The 23,548-nt window shown below is 39.6% G+C and overlaps 1 protein-coding gene across 5 annotated transcripts in view; it reads left to right on the forward strand.

Moving 5' to 3' along the window:
* Positions 1 to 23,548, forward strand: part of LOC101841425 (cyclic AMP-dependent transcription factor ATF-7) — a 102,097-nt gene that overhangs the window by 43,570 nt on the left and 34,979 nt on the right. For 4 of the 5 annotated variants that reach the window (XM_040753713.1, XM_040753715.1, XM_040753714.1 and 1 more), the window contains one exon: positions 19,698 to 19,794. The exons of the other annotated variant lie outside the window; for it this stretch is intronic. In XM_040753713.1, the coding sequence (XP_040609647.1) occupies positions 19,698 to 19,794 (97 nt within the window). The remainder of the gene's footprint in view (positions 1 to 19,697; positions 19,795 to 23,548) is intronic. 5 annotated transcript variants of the gene reach the window in all.

Here is a 23,548-nt window from a genome sequence, read left to right on the forward strand (position 1 = left end):
TAGATCTCCCGAAGCTGAAGTTATAAGCAGTTGTGAGCCCCAACATGAGTTCTAGGAATTGAACTCAAGTTCCCTGTAAGAGCTCTTAATTACTGAGCCATCTCTCTAGCCCCTGTTACAATTTGTGAGATAATTTCTTGTAGCCCAGGATGATCTGGTATATATCTGAGGATGACCTTGAATTCTTGATCCTCTTGCCTGTACCTCCAAAGTTCTGGGAATATAGATGTGGGCACGTCTGGCTTGGTGTTGAACATCTTTTTTTATACTTATTTTCTTTGAATAGCTATCTGATCAGGTCATTCTAAACTTAAGGCTCAGTTCATCTACAATCATTAGATGACTTGCTAGGATTTTAAGTAGGTTGTGTTGAACCTGGAAGAGCTAGCATAACAGAATTGAGTCTTCCTGTGAATAGACAGAGACTCTCTCTATTCATTTAGTTTTTTAAAATATACTTCATTAGGTTTTTAGTTTTCCTCGTATAGATATTGTACTTATTTTGTGAAATTTATTTCTGAGCTTATGTGTAGTTATTGTGTGTATGCACATGTGTAGAGGCCACAGGACAGCCTTGGGTGTCTTCAGTTGCTGTCTACTTTTCTCAATCTTAGTAGGAAAGCTTCAAGTTGCTTAACACTTGATATGGTGTTAATTATAGAGTTTGGGTAGATTTTTTAAAATTTACTTATGTTTTTGTTTTGAGAGAGGGTCTTATTATGTTACTCTAGTTCTTGAGCTATGTTAGTATTGAACTTGTGGTCCTCCTGTCTCCACCTCCTAAATACAGGGATTACAGGTATGCATCACCAAGCCTAGCTAAATAGATTTTTTAAATTAAGTTAAGGAAGTTCTATATTTTTAGTTTACTCTGTACCTCTGTGTGTGTGTGTGTGTGTGTGTATGTGTGTGAGTATGTGTGTATGTATGTACATGCATATTAACCATGTATGGGCTAGTTATAAAACTTAGAGCTAGCCCAGCAATGGTGGCACACGCCTTTAATCCCAGCATTTTGGAGGCAGAGGCAGGGGGATCTCAGAGAGTTTGAGGACAGCCTGGTCTATGAAGCAAGTTCCAGGAGAACCAGGGCTGTGACACAGAGAAACTCTGTCTTGAAAAAACAAAACAAAAACTTAGAGCTAAGTGTATGCTAAGCAGATACTCCATGTAAAGCCTGTATCCTTAGCCCTAGTATACTAAGAATGTTTTTTTTATTATTAAAAGGCATTGATCAAATACTTTTTCTGTATTTGTTGATATGATATGAATTTTCTTTAAATTATTGGTGCTAGATTATATTGATTTTTTTAAGTATTGAGTCAGGCTTGTATACTTCAGATAAATTCCACTTAGTCATGTGTATGATTCTTTTTATGAGTTATTGGATTCAACTTGCTAATAATTTTGTGGCCTTTTGAATTTCTGTTCATGAGAGATACTGGTCTATAGTTTTCTTGCAATGTTTTTGTCTAGTTTTGGTATTAGAACAATTCCTAACAATGAGTTAGGAAACGTTTCTTTTTACTTCTATATCTGGAAGAGGTTGTAAAGGACTATTATGATTTTTTCCTTCAGTATTTAGTGGAGTTTACCTGTGTGCCCTCTGTGCCTGGTACTTTCTGTGTTGGAAAATTAGCTGTTCAATGTCATGTTGTGCATTTCTTCTTGTGTGTGTTTTATCAGATTGTATCTCTCAAGAAATTAATTGGTCATTTCATTTAGATGATCAAATCCTTTGTATATGTGTGTGTGTAGAACCCAGAGGTTGACATCAGGTAGTTTCCTCTGTTGTACTTCCCCTTATTTTTTGAATTGTACTTGAGACTCTTTCTCTACCTCCCTTCCTCTCTCCCCAAACATATATTTATTAAGGGAAAATAAGAAAAAACTCCTGAGAGTGGGAAGGGCTCCATGGAAGTAATACCTGAGGCAGTCTGTCACCCAATTTGGCTAGACTTGCTGGCCAGCAAGTTCCAGTGTTCTGTCACTGCCATCCAAGCTCTGAGACTACAGACAGATGCTGCTACACCAGCTTTTTACATGTGCACTGGGGATGCAAACTCAAGTCCTCAGCCTTGAATGTCAATCACTTTGTCAGCTGAACCATCACTCAAGCCATAACTCAAGCTTGGTGGCAAATACCTCTTTACTACTGAGCCATCTCACTGGCCCTCAAAATACTTTGTTACTTTTCCAGCGATTTCTCGTATGTGTTTGTTTGTATCTTTTTTACTTTATAAATTAGCATACAAAGTAATATGCTTAATTATGTAATTTCTCTTTGTTGAGCCTCTTCCCTACCTCTTTCTCCCATTCCCATCCCCTTCCCTTATAGTCTTTGTATACCCAGTAGTTCTGCCTTAATAATCTATTGCCTTTCTCCTTTTCCTTAAAACCTTTCTTGTTTTGTGGTCCCTTTTCTATTTCCATGACATGTGCCCACACTCATTCATATATATACAAATATATAAATTAAAAGTTAAGATCTATATATGAGAGAGGACATAGAGTATTTGTCTTCTCATGTCTAGGTTTGCTCAGTATATTAGTTGCTTGTCTTTTGTTTTTTTTTTATTTATTTTGTTTTGTTTTGTTTTTTAAGACAGGGTTTCTCTGTGTAACAGCCCTAGCTGTCCTGGAACTAGGTCTGTAGATCAGGCTGGCCTGGAACTCACAAAGAATGAATGCACCACCACCTCCTAGTTGCTTGTCTTGTTGTGAATCAGATACCTTAACAAAAGCAGTTTAAGAACGAAAGAATTTATTTTCTATTACAGTTCTAATCTGTCAAAGCAGGAGTTAGTCATGGAGACAGTGTCTGGTCACATTGTATCCACAGTCTGTGTTTACCAGGTTGGGGGTTATGGAGAATAGCAGTTTGCCCTGTGATTCTACTTCTCTGATAGACCTAAGAATTGTTAGTTTTTCACTTGTTCAGCTTTTTACTTGTTAGGATCTAATGATGATCTGAACCCCTTAGATGCTAGATCACAAACAGGAAATGTTAATCCTTTTGGTTTGTGAATAGAAGAAACATAGTTTAGACCTAGTGTAATAGCACATGCCAGTAATCCCAGATACTAGAAGACTGAATGAGCAGGATCACTGGATTTTACCATTTCCCCACCAACTTAGGCAACATAACAAGACTTCATCTAAAAAATAATAATAATAATTAAGGGCTGGTGATCTAGCTTGGTTGTTAGAATGCTTACCTAGTATGCATAAAATCCTAGGTTCATTTCTGAACACTACATAAACTGAGTGTGATTGTGCAAGGTTATAATCACAGCACTTAGGGAGGTGAAGGCAGGAAGACCAGAAGTTCAAGAGGATCCTCATTGTACATGTAATTAATATGAGGTTCTATTAGAGTAGCGCGGGCCTCACATGTGAAAGAGAAAGTTGGACACAGATGCACACTTAGGGAGAACACCATGGGAAGGTTGGGTTTATGCTGCCACAAGCTAAGGAGTATCAGATTGCTGGCAAACCACCAGAAACCCAGCGAGAGAAGCTTGGAAAATATTCCTGACATCTTTAAACATTTTTTAAAAGTTAAATTTATATTTGTATGGGTTCGTGCACATGAGTACAGTACCCTTAGAGGCCAGCAGGTAGCATGGGATCCCTTGGAGTTGAAGTTATAAGGTGGTTGTGAGCCAAACAATATAAGTGCTGGGAACTGAACTTAAGTCCTCTACAAGAGTTGAAGAACTCTTAACCACTGAGCCATCCTTTGGAAGGGAACAACCAGCTGGGTATGATGGCACATGCCTATAATCACAGCACTTGGAGGACTGAAGCAAAAGGATTGCTATAAATTGAAGTAAGCCGGGGTTAAGAATGAGACCCTGTGGAGCATGCCTTTAATCCCAGCACTCAGGAGGCAGAGGCAGGCGGATCTCTGTGAGTTCGAGGCCAGCCTGGTTTACAGAGCGAGTTCCAGGACAGCCCCCAAAACAATACAGAGAAACCCTGTCTAGAAACACCCCCCCAAACAAAAAGAAGGAATGAGACCCTGTTTCAACAGAACAAACAAAAACAACAAAACCAGAAAGGAGAAACCTCTTTAACACACTTCAATTTCAGACTTGTAGCTTCTAGAACTGTGATACAATAAAACTGCTATTCAAACCACCCAGGTTATGGTACTTTGTGAGGGCAACTCCACCAACCAAATGAGAGCTTTTATCAACCTACCTCAGTACAGGTGAAATCTGCAATTTGCTATATTGTTACCCAGAAGCAATGACTAGGAATTCCAAACCTGTTAGTTTTAGTTTCAGCAGTAGGTTTAATGACATTAGTTTATACTTTTTTGTCTTTCTTCCCCTAACAGATGAGGTTCTGATAGCATAATATAAAGGTTAATAGGATGCAGTTAGCATTTCCTGGTTTATCTACATTCCAGTATGATAGGATGAGAAGTTCTACTTATTTGAAACAATTTGTTATTTTAGACCACAGTAAAAACTTAAATATGGGAGGATTGGAGAGATAGCTCTGGAGGCAAACACAGGCCATCTCCGTGAGTTCGAGGCCAGCCTGATCTACAGAGAGAGTTCCAGGACAGCTGGGGTGGTTACCCAGAGAAACCCTGTCTTGAAAAACAAACAAAACCACACCAAAAACTAAAATTTGGAGAGTTTCTCTTTTGCCTGGTTTTGTAAAAATATAGTTCATCTAAACTTCCAGGTTAAACCATGTGTGGAGGCTCTTCACCTGTAATCCCAGCAGTTGGGAGGCTGATGAAGGATTGCTGTGAGGTCCTGGATGTTAGTATTCAGGCATCTGTACTACCCTGCCCTTGGGGTTCTGACAGGATATGCCTTCAGCTGCAGCCACTAAGAGCACCACCTGTGCACATTCACTAAGTTCCCTTTTAAAAAAGGCCCTCTCCTATTTTTCTTTCTCCCTCCCTCTCTCCCTTTCTCTCTCTCTCTCTTCCACCACTCTTGTATCCAGGGACCAGTCTCTGCCCCACCTCTGACCCTTTTTTCTGCCCTGTCTCTGTCTTCCAATAAACCTATGTAAGTCCTGTTGTATGGTGTGACTTCTCAGCATTTTTTAAATTACAACACTGGACAGCCTGGCCTATAGACTGAGACTTTATCCCAAAAACAAAACAAAAACCTTGCTTTGTCAGTGTAGTGGCTTTGATCCCAGCACTCAAGAGGTAGAGGCAGGTGGATCTGTGTGAATTCCAGGCTAGTCTGGGCTATACAGTGAGACCCTGTCTCTAAACAAACAACTTTTTAAAATTAAATATCTTCCTGGGTTAGACACTAAAATAATCAGATGAATATGTCAGTAAATCAGAATAACAGTTTTTTCTCCATGTAATTAAAGTGGCAAAAGGAGAATACCACCATACTTGTGGTTTATTTGAAAACCTGTCAAACCATTTGAGCCTTTTTCTTTTTTTAGCTTAAAAAAAAGGAGGAGGGGGTACTGGAGAGATGGCTCAGTGGTTAAGATCACTGGCTGCTCTTCCAGAGGTCCTGAGTTCAATTCCCAGCACCCACATGGTGGCTCACAGCCATCCATAATGAGATCTGGTGGTGTCTTCTGGCGTGCAGGCATGCATGTAAGCAGAACCCTGTGTACATAATAAATAAATAAATAAATAAATAAATAAATAAATAAATAAATAAATCCTACACCCTCTTCTATAGTTACTGAATCTTTGGGCACTTAAACTTTGACCTGTTTGTCTGTCTGTCTGTCTATTGGTCTGTCTACCTGACAGAGTCTCTTGTAGCTTACTTGGCCTCAGAATCTCTAAGTAGGTGATAATGACCTTTAGGTTTTTTGCTTGTTTGTTTTAAATTCTTTGGGCTAGACAGATGGCTCAGCAGTTAAGAGCACTGGCTGCTCTTCTAGGACCCTAATCCAGTGCTTAGCACCCATGTGGTGGCTCACAACCATTTGTAACTCCAGTGACCTTTACTGACATGAAATACAAATGGTGTACAAACATACATAAAAATAAAATGTTTGCTGGGCGTTGGTGGTGCATGCCTTTAATCCCAGCACTCGGGAGGCAGACGCAGGCGGATTGCTGTGAGTTCAAGGCCGGGCTGGACCAACAGCCTCCAAAACAATACAGAGAAACCCTGTCTCGTAAAACCAAAAAATAAAAAAATAAATAAAATGTTAAAAAATGCTTTATTCTTTGACAGTGTCATATCTTTTATACATAATTTTATACATAAAATATACAAATATTTTATATTTATATATACCCTATTACTTTCTTTTACTTCCTACTCATTCTGAACCCCTTCTTTTCAGCAGGTGCCCCCCTGTTTCCATGTTTGCTTAGAGTCTAATTAGGGTTGCTTGCATGAGATTATTTACTTGAGCATGGGCCATTTACCAGTGACCCTTGAAGAAAAATGACTCCCCCTCCTTCAGCAAGCATTAACTGCCAAAAGCTACACAGCTAGGGCCTCATGAGCTTCTCTCCCATCCATGCTGAAATGTTGAGAAACTCAGTCTTGTGCAGGTAACCACAGCTGCTATGAGTTCATGAGAACAATGGATATGTCCTATCCACAAGACATTTCCAGTACTCCTCCCCTTTCTCTGGCTCTTATATCCTTTCTGCCCTGTCTTCTTTGACATTCTCTGAGGGTGTGTGTGTGTGTGTGTGTGTGTGTGTGTGTGTGTGTGTGTGTGTGTGTTTTAAAAAAATATCCCATTAGGACTGACTACCCAACAATCACTTATTCTCAACATGTTGACCAGTTATGAATCTGCATTAACTGCTGCTTACTACAGACAAAAGCTCCTCTGGTGAAGGTTGAGAGCAGCATTAACCTAAGGATATAAACATAAATATTTAGAAAACAGTTTGCTCTTATGTACATTTAACAAAACAAGAAGTAGGCTACAGCCGGGCGTTGGTAGCGCACACCTTTAATCCCAGCACTCGGGAGGCAGAGGCAGGCGGATCCCTGTGAGTTCGAGGCCAGCCTGGTCTACAGAGTGAGTTCCAGGACAGCCTCCAAAGCCATAGAGAAACCTTGTCTCGAAAAACCAAAAAAAAAAAAAAAAAAGAAGAAGAAGAAGAAGTAGGCTACCCCTAGGACTTAAGACCTCCCCAGATTTTGACCAGGTTTACAGTACCAAGCATAAATTCCCTTTTGTAGAATAAACCTCAAGTCCAGTCAGAAATGACTGGTTATTCCCATAGTAGTCATGCCACTGCTAAACCAGTGACATATCTTGCTTAGCACTTAGTAGGCCTTCAATGTCTCCATCTTCCTAAGTCTTAGGATTACAGAAACAAACCACCTACCTCATTGTTTATGTGGTTCTGGGGATTGAATTCAGGACTTTACATGATAGGCACATGTTCTGTCAGTTGAGATACATTTAAAAAATTCCTACATTTGGAACTGAGACTGATTTTGTGTGTAGAGGGAGTTGGGTGGTCTTTATAAGCTTGAGAAAGCCACATAAAGACTAATCCATAGAGAATAGGATCTTTCTTTGCCTTAGTTACTTTTCAATTGTTAAGATAAAACACCATGACCAAGGCAACTTACAAAAGAAAGCATTTGAGCCGGCAGTGGTGGCGCACTAATCCCAGCACTTGGGAGGCAGAAGCAGGCAGATCTCTTGAGTTCGAGGCCTGGCTGGACCGACAGCCTCCAAAACAATACAGAGAAACCCTGTCTTGTAAAACCAAAAAAAAAAAAAGAAAGAAAGAAAGCATTTATTGGGTTTATGGTTTCAGAGAGTTAGAGTCCTTAATGGTAGAATGAAAATGTGGCAGTGGGAACAGCTGATTACCCGCACCTTGATCTTCATAAGCAAGAAGCAGAGAGAATACAGAAATGGAATGGGTCCCAGTGACACACCTCCTCCAACAAAGCTACACCTCCTAATCCTTCCCAAATAGTTCCATCAATGGGGCCACCTCATCAAACATATGAGCCCATAAGGGGCATTCACATTCAAACCACACAATCTTTCTCTACTTTTCCTTGTTTCTTATTTGTTTCTTTATTCAATCAGTTGTGTGAACACTCAAAGATCAGGCAGTTCTGATTATTATAGACTTTTTCTAAGATTTATCATTTATTATTTATACAGTGTTCTGACTGCATGTATACCTGAAGCCCAGAAGAGGGTACAAGATCTCATTACAGATGGTTGTGAGCCACCATGTGGTTTCTGGGAATTGAACTTAGGACCTTTGGAAGATCAGCCAGTACTCTTAACCACTGAACAATCTCTTCAGCCCTATTATCGGCTTTCTACTGACTTTTTGCTCAGTATTTTGAAGCTCCTATATTTTGAAGAAGTGTTTACAGTATTGTTTTTCCATAGTGAGGCTTTCACAATGTACTAGATTTTCAAAGCTTTAATGTTAAAATAGCACTTTGTCCTTTCTGTCCACTTGTGAGGGATTGTAATACATACTGTGTGACAAATTAAGAAATAAAATACTTGATTGGCCTTCCAAGGACTGTGGGCCTCATAACATCCAAATAAAACTTTGGGATTAGATAAGATTGAAAATAGTATGAATAATGTTAGGAAGAACTTTTATAGTACTGTGTGCTTGTTTTAATTAAAAAATGTTTCCTTGCTTTGTTAAGAACTCAAGTTATCCTTTTGGGAACTCTAATGGTACCCCAACCATGGAGACTGCAATTAACCATGCAAGTAACACAGGACCAGGCCTACTGGCTTGCTTCTGGGATTTCTCTGGTGCTAGGAACTGGTCCTTTAAAGTTGGTTGAACATTTAATCCATCTCTACATATAACTACTACAATCTAAGAATAGATAATAGATCTGTCTTTACTAATTCTTTTTTTTTTTAATTTTGTACACAGTTCTCTGTCTGCATATATGTCTGCATGCCAGAAGAGAGCAACAGATCTCATTATAGATGATTGTGAGCTATATGTAGTCACTGGGAATTGAACTCAGGACCTCGGGAAGAGCAGCCAGTGCTCTTAACCTCTGAGCCATTTCTCCAGCCCATGTCTGTACAAATTCTTAAGTACAGTTCCCAGGAAAGCTGTGGAGCTTAATAAAGAACATACAAGACACAACCAGATCTTGTAGTTAATGCTTGTAATCCTAACCCTTAGGAGACTGTCTCAGGAAGACTTTTTAAGTTCAAGACCAACCTGGGCTACATAGTTCTAGAAGTAGGAAGAAAGAAGAGAAGAAAACCAAATATTTGATATTGAAGGAGAAGAATGGCCAAAAATAAGAGAAGATGGGGCTCTAATTTAAAACTCCGTCTTTGTCAAAGAGTGATCTGTAACAGCTTCAGTTTCAAAAGCAGCATCATTCGGTCCCCCTCCCATTTTGTTCTTCCCCAAGTCTAAACAGTTTATAGCCATTGTTTCCAAAGGACCTTGGGGCCATAAGAGATGATGAGATTGTGTCTTTGGTATGTTTTACAGATGTGAAAATGTAATTTCCATTAGTATAAAGTTGATACTCATGAAGATGTAAAATAATATACTTTCTGGCACATCTCATTTCTGAGTTCCTTAAATAGAAAATGAAGAAGACTATACATCCTGAGACTTACTTTGTATTGGTTAGGGATTATTTTTACCTGTAAGTATCTAACAATAGCTTAAAATTGTGTGTTTATAATACAGTAAATCCAGAAATAGGAGTTTGAGCACCTAAGCAAGTATCAAACATTTCCATTCTTTCTCCTTTCTGCTGAATCATTTTTAACGTTTGCTCGTTAATACTCCTGCTTATTGCCTCACTGTCAGAGAATGAGTAAGAAAGTGTGGTCCCAGGGCTGCCTTTTTATGAAGGAGACAAAGTCTTAGCCAGAAATACTATCTCCCATTCCACCCCCATTGAAGTTATGTGTGGGAGACTGGGAAAGTGAACATCTAGCTTTTCAACCTTTACAGAAGAGGCAAACAAAAAAGAAAGGTTCAGAAGTGGTCAAGAGGCCAATTATATTTTCCTTGAACCTGTGGCCTCACCTTTGCCATACCCCCAAGCAATCCAGTTATGCAAGGCATTGTTTGACAGTAGTCTGTTCATTGGGCACATAGCTTAGGTTTTACTGAAAAATACAACAATTTTATTAAAAGGAGAATGGAGAGCTAGGTGTGGTAGCACACACCTTTAGTCCTAATACATAGAGAAACCTTATCTTAAAGAAAAAAAAGAAAGAAAAAACAGCACCAACAATAACCACAGAAAACCTGCGCTCAAAGGTTCTCTTAGCTGTCAAAGTCTTTTCCTTCTTATTATCATGTAACCCTCTCACACAGAAAGTCCCTCCACCCATAGACAAATGAATTTACTGTAGGTACAATTGAGTGGGACAGTTCCCTCTAGTTTTTTCTCCTTCATTTCTCTTTGAATATTTTGGGAAGGGGTTTCCTGTTCTTATTTTCCTTCTATAAATTACCTTGCTCACAAAGTCACTTATAAGCAGCTGCTGCTATGGTTCTATTTATTTGTTGAACAATCCTGTCCTTTGAAATGATTCATTCAAAAGCCATGAAGCATTCAGAGCAGGATGTGTGACTCACTTTGCCAACAGCATCTTGAAGAGAAAGCAGGCTCCTCAGAGTGACTGAGGTGAAAATGAAAGCCATCCAGGTGTTTCTGTGTGTGTATTCAGTCACTTCCTTTCTCTTCCTTTCCGTGTTTTCACAAACTGGCCGTATGCGTTGGGATATGAAGCACTTCAGCAAGGGTGAGAAGCCCTGTCAAAATCATGCTCTAAAAAGAGCAGTGTGCCTTCTTCTGCTTGCTCAATACTTGCTCTCCATTTTCTCAGGGTTTCCATAGCTTTTCTTACCACTTTCTTTTACCAAAGTGTTACCATTTGAAGATACTACAATAAAATAGAGCTGTTCTATCCATTTAGTACCACTAAACCTAGAAACTTCAGAGAAAAGAGGTAGTTAGATTTTAGTACAAGTGATTGTTCAGATAATTACAAATGAAACTTAATTCATTGCATTATCCCTTGATGGTTTATGTATCCAGGGCTCATTTGCTAATTGCAAAAGAACTGTGATTGTCCTCTCCCTTCAGTCTGCTCTTCTAAAGCAAGGCCTGGTGTAGGCCTGGTGTCAAAGGCTACAACCCCATCTATTATTCAAGAGGTAGAGGCAGGAGGATTGCCAGTTTTAGTCTGGATTACAGAAGCAATTCAGGAATAGCCTGGACAACTTACTGGAACCTAACTGAAAAGCCAAAGGAGCTGGCAAGATGGTTTATCAGCTGAAAGTGTTTTTTGTTCATACCTGATGACCTATATTGGATCCCTGGAACCTATTTAAAAGTAGATGGATAAAACTGACTCTACAAATCTGACTGTCTGTCCTCTGACCTCTACAAATCTGCCATAGCACAATGCCCCACCACCACTAATAATAATAATAAAGTATTAAAAATTAGAAAATAAGATGGGCGTTGGTGGCACACACCTTTAATCCCAGCACTCAGGAGGCAGAGGCAGATATATCTCTGTGAGTTCAAGGCCATCCTGGTCTACAGATGGAGTTCCAGGACAACCTCCAAAGCAATACAGAGAACCCCTGTCTTGAAAAAAAAAAAAAAGAAAGAAAGAAAATAAGAGAAGAGTAAAATGAGGATTAGGAATGTAGCTCATTAAGAAAGTGCTTCTGGGGCTGGAGAGATGGCTCAGTCATTAAAGCTAGGCTCACAACCAAAAATAAAAGAAAGTGCTTTTTAGTTGGGCAGTGGTGACACATGTCATTTATCACAGCACTTAGGAGGCAGAGGCAGGTGGATTTCTGGAAGTTTGAGGCCAGCCTGGTCTACAGCACTAGTTCTATGACAGCTAGGACTATTACACACACACACACACACACACACAAACACAAAATCCTGTCTCAAAAAAAACAAAAACAAACAGACAGGACTGGAGAAATGGCTCAGCAATTACCTGTTCTCCTAGAAGACCAGAGTTTAGTTCCTAAAATCCATTATTGGGCAATTCATAATCACCTGTAATTCCAGCATCAAGAAATCTAGTGCTTTCTTCTGAACAAACACACCCACACCCACCCTCCCACATCCACCCACACACATGTCTTTTATTTTTCTTTTTAAAGAGAAGAACAACAGTCAAATCTGGGGTGGGCATAGTGGCATACACCCTTAATTCCAGCACCTGGGAGACAGAGGCAGGCAAATCTCTATAGGTTCAAGACCAGCCTGATATATTGATATGTACAGCAATTCCAGGACAACCAGGGCTGTGTAGAGAGACCCTGTCTCAAAACAAAACAAACAGAAACCAGCCATCCTATTAGGTGGTGTAAGCTTGTAGTCCCAGCACTTTGGAAGCTAAGGCAAGATGATTGCCACTAGTTCAAGGCCAGCCTTAGCTACATAGTTCAAGACCAACCTGAACTAAAGAATGAGACATTGCTTCAAAAAAGGGTGGCAGGGGAACAACCAAGTGTAGTGACACACCCCTATAGTTCCAGGGTTCAGAGTGCTAAGACAAAAAGATCAAAGTCAACCTGAGCTACTTGGTTCTTGTTTAAGAAGAAAAGAAAGAAAGAAAGAAACTATTTCCTTGTCTATTCTGTGTCTATTATCAGTTTTAAGACTGGCCACCTTTCGTTTTATGCCTGTCACTTTTTATAGTAGTCTTTTTTAAAATTAGAATTTATATATTTTATTTTATGTGCATGAATGTTTTTCTGACATGTGTATATGTGCACCATGTGCCTGCCTGGTGTCTGCAGAGGTAAGAAGAGGAGTTATGGATGGTTAGGATCCAACATGTGGGTAGTAGGAACTAAGCCAGGGTCCTCTGCAAGAGCAACAAGTGCCCTTAAACACTGATAATCTCTTCATCCCCAATATTCCTTAAACTAAAAAAGAAAAAGAAAAAATCCATCCCTTTTGCTAGTTTTTTTTTTAATCCATTAGAGAGGGAAAAAAATCAAAAGCAGCCAAAATTGTTTTGACTTACATCTGTGTTGTCTATGTTACTAACAAGGTCAAGAATGAGAATCCCATTTAATCTGATTTCCTAATTACTATTCTTTCTGTATTTGTATGCATCTTGCCAGTTTCCCTACCCTCAAGTGTTTGAAGATTACAAAATTAACTTGGGAGGTTTTTGCATATACTTTTTTCCTAAGTTTCATCTCCAAAAACCTATGTTGACAGTTTGTCAAGACAAACTAAAAAACAGCCTTTTTTTCTTCTTCCTCTCTTTGTTTATTATTCTGGAGTAGAATTTTTAACTTACTATTTTATATGTATGAGTGTTTTGCCACATGTGTATCTGTGTACCACATACATGCCTGATTCCTGAGGAGATGGTAAGCCTCTCCATGTGGGTGCTGAGATTCAACCCAGGTACTTTGCAAGTACTCTCAACCACTTAGCCAACTCTTTTTTTTTTTTTTCAAGACATGGTTTTCTCTGTGTAGCTCTGGCTATCCTGAAACTCTTTTGTAGACCAAGCTGGCCTCAAACTCACAGAGATCCCACCTGCCTCTGCCTCCTGAGTGCCAGGACCAAAGGTGTGCACCAGTATGGCCTGCCCTGCCCTAGAATTTCTTAACAAAGACACAAAAGACATCTGAAGCTAGATAATTTTGGGGGAATGCTGTCCTGTGTAGCATACAGTATTTATCAGCATCCCAGGCCTTTACCCTCTAGAGCTAATTGCATGCCATAAGTTGTGACAAGCAAAACTGTCTCCAAACACTACTAAAGGTTTTTTCTAGGAAGCATAATTAGTTGTTGATGGTAGAGAAGCACTGTCATCTATAAGCTGCATTTAGAGAAAACAGTTTTAAAAGGAAAGAGTGAAGTTTGGTGTATGATTAGAGTTCCCTTGGTTGGTTGGTTGGTTGGTTGGTTGGTTGGTTGGTTGGTTGGTTGGTTGGTTGGTTGGTTTTTGCAGTGCTAGGGATTGAACCCAAGGTCTAGTGTGTGCAAGGGTTTTCACTGTGCTGCCTGGACCAGCATCAAATCCTGGTCTTTTGCAGTCCTCCTACTACATCCTCCCTACTAGTTGGGACTACAGGAGTATGCCATCTTGCCATGGTGTCTTTGGGTATATTATCTAAATCATAAATATAAATGATGATTCAACAGTGAAGAGTACATGCTGCTCTTGTAGAGGTTCCTAGTTTGGTTCCCAGGACCCACTTCAGCCAGATCCCAACTACCTGTAACTCCAGCTATAGGGTCCAAGGCTTCTGGCTTCCACAGGCACCTGCACTCATATACACATAACTCACACACAGGCATACACATATATACACAGTTAAAAATAATAAAAATAAATGTATATATTTTTAAAGAAAAAATGCAAGGCAGAAGCCGGGCGTTGGTGGCGCACGCCTTTAATCCCAGCACTCAGGAGGCAGAGACAGGCGAATCACTGTGAGTTCGAGACCAGCCTGGTCTACCAAGTAAGTTCCAGGACAGCCTCCAAAACAATACAGAGAAACCCTGTCTTGAAAAACCAAAAAAAATTTTTTTTAAAAAATGCAAGGCAGACCGCAAAAGTGATTCACAAATGTAATTTTAAGTGTCCTAGTGGCAATGTCAAAAGTAAAATAAGTTAATTTTAATGTAGTCTTTTAACCCATTATATACAAAAGAGTATCATTTCAGGAACTGAAGAGATAGCTCCATAGTTAAGACCACTGACTGTTCTTCTAGAGGACCTGGGTTGAATTCCTAGTACCCACATGGCAGCTCATAACCAGTTACAACCATCTGTAACTCCAGAGGATCTGATGCCTTCTTCTGACCTCCAAGGTCACTGCATGCATATGATGCACAGACATACATATATGCAAGCAAAATACCCATACACATCAAATAAGAATAAATAACAGTCTTTAAAAAAACTTAAAAGAGTATAATTTCAACATGTAATCAAGAACTGTAGAGGTGGCTCAGAGTTAAGGGTGCATACTGCTCTTGCAGAAAACCCTGTAACTTAAACATGTAACCAATATACAATCACGGTACTGTGTACTTTTTTTGAATTATATATTGAGTAACAATGCATTTGATTCAGATTAGCCCGTTGCAAAGCCAGGTGTGTTAGCTACACCCGTGATCCCAGAACTCAGGAAGCTTAGGCAAAGGGCTTGGAAATTTGAAGCCAGCCTGTGCTACACAATGAGACACTTTCTTTTTTTTTTAAGATTTATTTATTTATTACATATACAGTGTTCTGCCTACATGCCAGAAGAGGACACCAGATTGAATTGTAGATGGTTGTGAGCCACCATGTGGTTGCTGGGAATTGAACTCAGGACCCCTGGAAGAGCAGTCAGTGCTCCTAACCTCTGAGCCACCTCTCCAGCCCCGAGACACTTTCTTTAAAAAAAAAAAAAAAAGTAGAAATTAGGTCGCATTGCAAGTGCTCAGCAATCATGTACTGTTGTATAGCACAGATCAGATCAAAAGGATCTTGGTCTTTGGATGGGGTGCAAATTAGCTTATACTAAGCAAATAAATTGCCCTCCTAAGCCAGCATGACTCAAACTCTTCAGACCCTGTTTTGAACAATATTGGTTCTCTGCTGTCTAGGAGGCATTTATATTTGTACATTTATTGAAAATAATTATCCTACAGTCAGATTGTTTCCTGAGTGGCTATTTACTGAAACCTTAATCAAAAGAACAAAGGAAGACTACTAAGAGTATTAACAATAGGAATAGGGAGGAGATGTTTAAATAATTTTAAAAGAAAATCTTTTAGGCCCTCATTTTAAATTCAGTAGAATAATCAACATTTTTATTAATCACAGATTTTTTATCACTCAATAATTTTTACTATTCTATTTGAGAAATTGCTTTCAGAAAGATTATTCCCAAAGCATGAAGTTTAGAATTGAATCCCTGGGAAAGGGGTAGGCTTTGGTTGACAGACTGATCTAAAAAAAATTTTTCCCAGTAGTGGAAACTCATGCATGCTAGACAGTTGCTCTACCACAAAGCTATATCCTCTAGCCTGTGGCCTAAGGAATTACTAAAGTATTAACTTATAATATATGAAAGGAAATAGAGCTGGAGAAAAGTTAAGAACACTGGCTGCTCTTGCAGAGGATTTCCATTCCCAACACTCACATGCAGTTCACGGCCATCTATAACTCCAGTTCCAGGGTATCCAAAGCCCTCTTCTGGCCTCCAGGAACACCAAAGACACATGTGATAAACACACATACTTGCAGCCAAACACTCATCCACAAAAAATAAAATAAAAAATAAATAAACTTTCTGGAAAAGTAAAAAGTCCTGGAGAGATGGCTCATTGGTTAAGAGCACTGGTTGCTCTTGCAGAGGACTCAGGTTCAGTTTCCAGAACTCATATGGCAGTTTACAATCATCTGTAATTTCAGTCCCAGGGTGTATAATGCCATTTTCTGGCCTCTGCAGGCATCACCCATGCATATGGTGCACAGACAAACATGCAGGCAAAATACTCATATGCATAAAAATTAAGTAATTAGAAATGAGAGAGATGGCCGGGCGTTGGTGGTGCACGCCTTTAATCCCAGCACTCGGGAGGCAGAGGCAGGTGGATCTCTGTGAGTTCGAGACCAGCCTGGACTACCAAGCCAGTCCCAGGACAGCCTCCAAAGCCACAGAGAAACCCTGTCTCGAAAAAAAACCAAAAAAAGAAAGAAAGAAAGGAAAAAAAAGAAATGAGAGAGATGAAAGAATGATGATGATGGAGACAGGCTCTTACTACACAGCCCTAGCTGGCCTGGAACTAGCTCTTGTAGACCAGGCTGGTCTCGCAATCACAGAGTTCCACCTGCCTCAGCCTCCTGAGGGCTGGGATTAAAGAGGTGCACAACCACTGCCCATCAAAGTTTAAAATCTTTCTCTGGACTTCTTTGGAGTGGAGAGGAAGAGGATTTCTAATGAAAGAGGACAGTTACTCTTCTAGGGGCTGGAGAGAGGGCTCAGTGGTTAAGAGCACTGGCTGCTCTTCCAGAAGTCCTGAGTTCAATTTCCAGCAACCATATGGTAGCTCACAGCTGTCTATAATGAGACTTGGTGCCCTCTTCTGGCATGCAGACATACATGCAGGCAGAACACTATATACATAATAAATAAATCTTTAAAATAAATACATAAATAAAAATTTTTAAAAGGTCTGGAGAGATGGCTCAGAGGTTAAGAGCACTGACTGTTCTTCCAAAGGTCCTAAGTTCCATTCCCAACAACCATATGATGGCTCACAGCCATCTATAATAAGGTCTGGTGCCCTCTGGTATACAGGCATACATATAGTCAGAACACTGCATACATAATAAATAAATCTTAAAAAACAAAAACAAAAAACTGCTCCTCCAGGTTCTAGAACACTGCAATTTTTTCAAGTAGCCTACGTGAAATTTCCTTAAATGCCTTTAAAAATACTGGGGTTTTTTTTTGTGTGTTTGTTTTGTTTTTTGACAGGGTCTCATTATGTGTCCCTGGCTGGCCTAGAACTTGCATGTAGACCAGACTGGCTTCCCTTCTCACAGAGATATGTTTGCCTCTATTGCCTCCTGAGTGCTGTGATCAAAAGTGTGCACCACTACGCCCAGCTCATAAAAATACTTTTAAAATGATTATTATAGTAGAACATTACTAGAACCTACAAGCCTGTTTAATGTTATTCTTCATACCCACCATGAAAGAATGTTGTTTTCTCCATTGCCAACTAAGTTTGACTGCTTTCCTTTTTCAAATACATGGCAGGCCCAGACCCTTACAGTGACTTTTTTAACCCAATTAAAAGATTTATTTCTCACCTACCCTATCCCTTAGGGGTAAATCTATAATTGAAAAAGCTAATGCACAGAACTTCTTTAAAGAGCTTTCTGTGTCCATTTTGTCCTAGATTCTTACTTGAACCATGCTTCTCAGGCCTGTATGCTTTACCTGAAAAGGATCTTAGTTCTTAATGCTGGGTTTAAGTATAAATTGGGTAAAGAGGCAGACTCAGAGGTTAAGAGCACTGGCTGTTTTACCAGAGGATCCCAGTTCAATTCTCAGCATCCCCATGTCAGCTCACAACTATCTGTAACTCCAGTTCCAGAACATCTGACACCCTTGATGCCCTCTTTACCTTCTTCTGACCTCTGTGGGCACCAGACATACTCATGATATACAGACTTCTATACAAAAAAAAAAACGAAAAACAGCCGTGTGTTGGTGGTGCACGCCTTTAATCCCAGCACTCGGGAGGCAGAGGCAGGCGGATCTCTGTGAGTTCGAGGCCAGCCTGGTCTACAGAGTGAGTTCTAGGACAGTCTCCAAAACAATACAGAGAAACCCTGTCTCAAAAAACCACAAAAAAAAAAGAAAGAAAGAAAAAGAAAAACAGTCATACAAATAAAATTTTAAAAAGCTTTAAAATTTGGGTAAAATGAGAGAGACAAGACCAGTTTGATGATGTTACCTGATCATATGGGAGCTAGGCTGGAAACAACTCCCTTGTGTTTGTTTTGTAAAGGGCCATAGGAAAAGCATGTGCTATTTAGTGGTAAGTTACATATCTAATGAAAAAGGTAAAAACAAGAGACTAAGCAGTCACTATTTTTAGAAACAAGACAACTAGAACCATTTTTCAGAGCCTTTATGCTAAGGGGCTGTGGAAACCTGCAGTGTCCAGGCTATTTCTGTGTCATGGATTTTCAAATGAAAGAACAGGGCCAGTGGCCTCAAAGGGACTGCTATTCATCTGTTCCTTTTACCTCCTCCTTTTAAAGGAGTTGCAACATAAATTATTGTCCACTAACCTTGCCTTAGTCATAAACTGGGGTAGACTTTGCCTTAGCACTTTCTTGTTCTTTCACTGAAACCTCTACACAAGGGTCTGTGTAATGTCTCCTTTTCTCTCATCCTGCGTAGCAGGCTCCTCTCTACCCTTAATTTTTTTCTTTTTTGTTTTCACTTTTATTTTGTCATTATACAGTCAGCAGCATTGTACTGGCCCCTTTATGACTGCTGGAGCCTAGGCAGACTGCCTGATGAAGGAAGACAGCATTTGGCCAATGAGGCTGGTGTGTGCCATTATTGCTGGCCATTGGGCCTCTGTCATCTACAGTTCCATCCTGGCTCATTAAAACTGTGAGCCAAATAGCCGCAAAGGCGCCTGCTGCAGCACTGTGGGGGCCAGGAAGTTAAATGGTTCTCCTAATCCTGCATAATTTATCTCCCTGTTAGTCCGCTCATAAAATACTCCAATTCAGCCCCACTACAGAGAGTTCTGAAATTTCCTGTTTTTGTGATGACCACTGAGTTCCCAGTCTTTCTCTTTTTCTCTCTTCATTGTTAATATTAAAAGTTGTTTTGGTCTTGTTCACAAGTTTACCTTGATGTTTTTTATGCCTAGACTTTACCTTAGTAACAACAATCTGTCCACTCCCCTTGTTTATACCTAATGATACAAAGCAGTTGGTGCTGTGATATCTCTCTCTCCTTTCTTCCCTGCCTTCATTGCCATTATTTTTCATCTTTTCTATCATTTCCATCATTTTTCCTCTTTTATTTTTCTATTCCCTCTTTCCAGGGACTAGTGTCATTGTAACATGTTTCTGTTTGGTAGGTCCTTTTGAAAGAGCCTTGAATGGAGGAAGGGTTGGTTTGGTTTTTTGTTGTTGATATTGTTTGTTTTTTCCCTTCTTTTCTTCACATATTCATTTCCGTTTCATTTCAGAGATTTACAAATGAGGACCACCTGGCAGTTCATAAACATAAGCATGAAATGACACTGAAATTTGGTCCAGCCCGAACTGACTCCGTCATCATTGCAGGTATTTGCCGCCCCTGAAAGTCACATGCTTTGCCATCACCAAACAGTTAAGATTAATTCCAGGGCCCAGATGTCCTGGGAGCTGCACTCCCTTTCTCTGTCAAGATCCCTTTGTGATCTGCATTTAATTAAGAATAGGTAGCACTAACAGATGCCTGGTTCCTACTGCACCTTCATTTTATTTTTAATAGTATACTTGAGTTACAGTATACAGTATATCTGAAGAAGGTGTTTTGAGATTTTGTCTTCACTTTTTTCAGTTTATTTTCTCCTTGCCTTTTCTTCATTAAGATTTTGGAAGAGTTACAAACAAAAAGCACTGTTAACATTTCTCCTTACCCACAGTAGAAGAGATGAACAAAAGAAAGCAAAAAAGCTGTTTTAGCCTGGCTGCTTCTCTTCCACTGGGTGTCAGTTTTCCTCTAGCAAGCAGATTATCAGTTCAGAAATCAACTTCCCTTGTGAACTCAGACACCGTTGAAGGCGCATTTCCAAAACACAAAGAAGACATTTAGTCATTGGGACTTTCCTAAACCAATTCGGGTGAGCTGGAACTCTTACCAGTTGCAAATATTGTTTGCACCATACTGAAGGGAGCATTCTTGGCACTTGTTTCCAAGCCCCGCAGTAGTTCTTTTGTGCAGTTTACAGCTAGATAGATGTGCAAAGCAGAGTGGGCTTTTTCTTTGGATGTTCTACGAGCTTCTAATTTAACCTACACCAAACAGATTTAACTTAGTATTTAATCAGTAATGTATTTAGTTTATGGTCATTACATCAATTAATAAACCAATTAAATTGTGATTTTAATTACTACTTGCAAAAATGTTACTTTAGACATGGAAAAGGAAACAGAACCTCCTCTCCCTATTAATGCATATGATGAAAAAGACTTGTCCTTTTACATCTCCTATTCCTTATTAATTCAGCACATATTGAATATCTACTGATCTACTGTGTGGGCTAGTCACTTTTCTAGGAGCTTACAGATTTGCGATTTGTAATCCCTGAGAAAAGGATATAAGCAGGGATAATATCAGTGATTTTTTTTTTTAAAGACAGGGTCTCACTGGCTAACCTGGAATTCAGTATGTAGACTAGGTTAGCCTGGAACTCACAGAGAACCACCTCCTCTGCCTCCTGAGTGCTGGAATCAAAGTCATGTACCACCACACCCTGCTTTATTTATTTTATATTATGAGGGAGGGGAGTGCCTATGAGTGCAGGTATCTGTGGAAGCCAGAGAGGAAATCAGATCCCCTGGAGCTAGAGTTACAGTTGGTTATGAGCTGCATGCTATTGGTATAGGGAACCAAACTGGGATCTTTTTGAAGAGCAATATTAACTCTTAACTACTGAGTCACCTAGCCATCTACCCCTTTTTGAGACTGGATTTTACTGTGTAGCCCAGGCTCATCTTGAATTTGAAATTGTCTTTCATTTACTTCCTGGAAGCTGGAATTATAAGTGTGAGCCATTGTGTTTGACATTCAGTTCTGGAGTGCTCAAACCAGTACATGGGACTTTAATTTTCCTATGTAGGCAGGTGATTGTATCTCCTGTTAAAGACACAGTGTAGGTATGCCATATATATTCCAACCCCTTATTGGACACTTTGAGTTGGCTATAATTCAGATCTTCATTGCAGTGACTGAACATGCCTCCTAAAGCAGCCCCTCTTCTCTATTACTCACTGTTCTAGTCCTTCCATTTATCATCCAGCATTCTATCACTGAACAAAGATTGAGAAAAATAGGGGCTGGAGAGATGGCTCAGAGGTTAAGAGCACTGACGGCTCTTCCAGAGGTCTTGGGTTCAATTCCCAGCAACCACATGGTGGCTCACAACCATCTACAATTCAATCTGGTGTATATGTAATAAATAAATAAATCTTTAAAAAAAAGATTGAGAAAAATCAACTTGTAAGTAGTAAAAGTTTGAGCAGGTCGTTGTGGTGCATGCCTATAATCTGAGCACTTGGGAAGTAGAGGCAAGAAAAAGTTCAAGACCATACTCAGATACATAGCAAGTTAAAGACTAGCCTGGGCTATATTAGACTATCTCAAAAAGAAGAAAGAGAAAGAAAATGAAAGACAGAGAAATGGGGGGACTACTTTGGCTCAGTTTTGGAAGCTTCTGTCCATGGTCAGTTGGCACATTATAGTGGTGTTTGTGTGGAAGAAAAAGCTATTCTCCCCTTGGCTAGGACACCAAAGAGAAAAAAGAGCAAAAGCCCATAGTTCCCTTCAAGGAAATGCTCCTAATAACCTAAAATTCCCCATTGGGTTCTAGCTTTTACAGGTCCCTTACCACCAATGACTTGGAACCCAGCATTTCATGCATGGGTATTTGGATGGCATACAAACCATAGTAATCCTCTTCTTCCTGCCACCAATCCCATTATGCTTATACTCATTCTTCTCCATCTTGCAAGCTTTTAAAAAGCTAGTCTTTACATTCTGTTCTTGTGATCACAAGCTCTCATTATTCTTTCTGTTTAAGGTTAACTTATCCCTGACTTTTCAGACTTTGTATAACCTAGCCCTATGGTACTTACCCAGCTTTATATGTAAGTTATGTGCATAAAATGCCAATCTTTTCACCAAAACAGTTTTTCCTAATCTGTGTGTGATGACCATTCCCTGCCTTTCTCAATGCCTTCACCAGCATTATTACTCTTAGCCTCTTAGCTCTTAAAACTTCTCTCTACAGTTCCAAACCATTTTCCAAGGGTTATCTCAAGTCTTGCTTGAAATCTTTCCTAACAATCCTAGTAATTAATGTGTACTTATTTTTATAATAATTTTATTCTGTATCTCAAATAGCACTTATTTTTACACAGTGTGGTGCTAGCTACATATATTGGTTTTATTTCCTTAACTAAAAAGCATTCTCAGCCGGGCGTTGGTGGCGCACACCTTTAATCCCAACACTCAGGAGGCAGAGGCTGGTGGATCTCTGGGAGTTCGAGGCCAGCCTGGTCTACAGAACGAGTTCCAGGACAGCCTCCAAAGCAACACAGAGAAACCCTGTCTCAAAAAAGCAAAAAAAAAAAACAAAAACAAAAACTAAAAAGCATTCTCCTAATTCTCTATAGAAAGACCCATGTCTTACATTTGGGTTATACCCTTATCTCCTCTCTAGATATGCATCCAAGTTTATGGATGTAACGCTAAAACATACAGAAGTATTCACTAAACACTTGGGAATCATCAGAACAGACTAGGTTTGTTTATGTATTTTCAGATTGTTTGTTCAGGAACCAGAAGCAGTTGAAGGTTAGAAACCATCTGGAAGATGAAGAATTAGGTTTAGTACAGGGGAGATTTCTTTCTTTTCTTCTTTTTTTTTTTCCTGTTGTCATTTATTGTTTGTTTTCTGTTTGTTTGTTTGTTTGTTTTTTTAAGACATAGTTTCTCTGTGTAGCTTTGGCTGTCCTGGAACTTACTATGTAGACTCACAGAGAGTCACCTGCCTCTTCCTCCTGAGTGCTAGAATTAAAGGTGTGTAACACCACTGCCCAGCCAGGGGAGATTTTAAAATTAAACCAAGAAATGAGCATGGGCAGCACGATGTAAGAGAAGTTTTTATGACTCCAACCAGAGGTCTCAAAGCTCTTCTTCCGTCATCACTGTGCCTTTAGTTGCCCCTTCTGTTCATTTGAGTTGTGATGGATGTGAGTGCCCTTACTGAGGGTGATACCACCTCTCCCCACTCTAGAGTAGCATGTTGCTTTATCTTTAGCCAGCCAAAGT

This window comes from Mesocricetus auratus, unplaced genomic scaffold (assembly GCF_017639785.1).
Source record: "Mesocricetus auratus isolate SY011 unplaced genomic scaffold, BCM_Maur_2.0 Super-Scaffold_100010, whole genome shotgun sequence".
Lineage (NCBI taxonomy): Eukaryota > Metazoa > Chordata > Mammalia > Rodentia > Cricetidae > Mesocricetus > Mesocricetus auratus.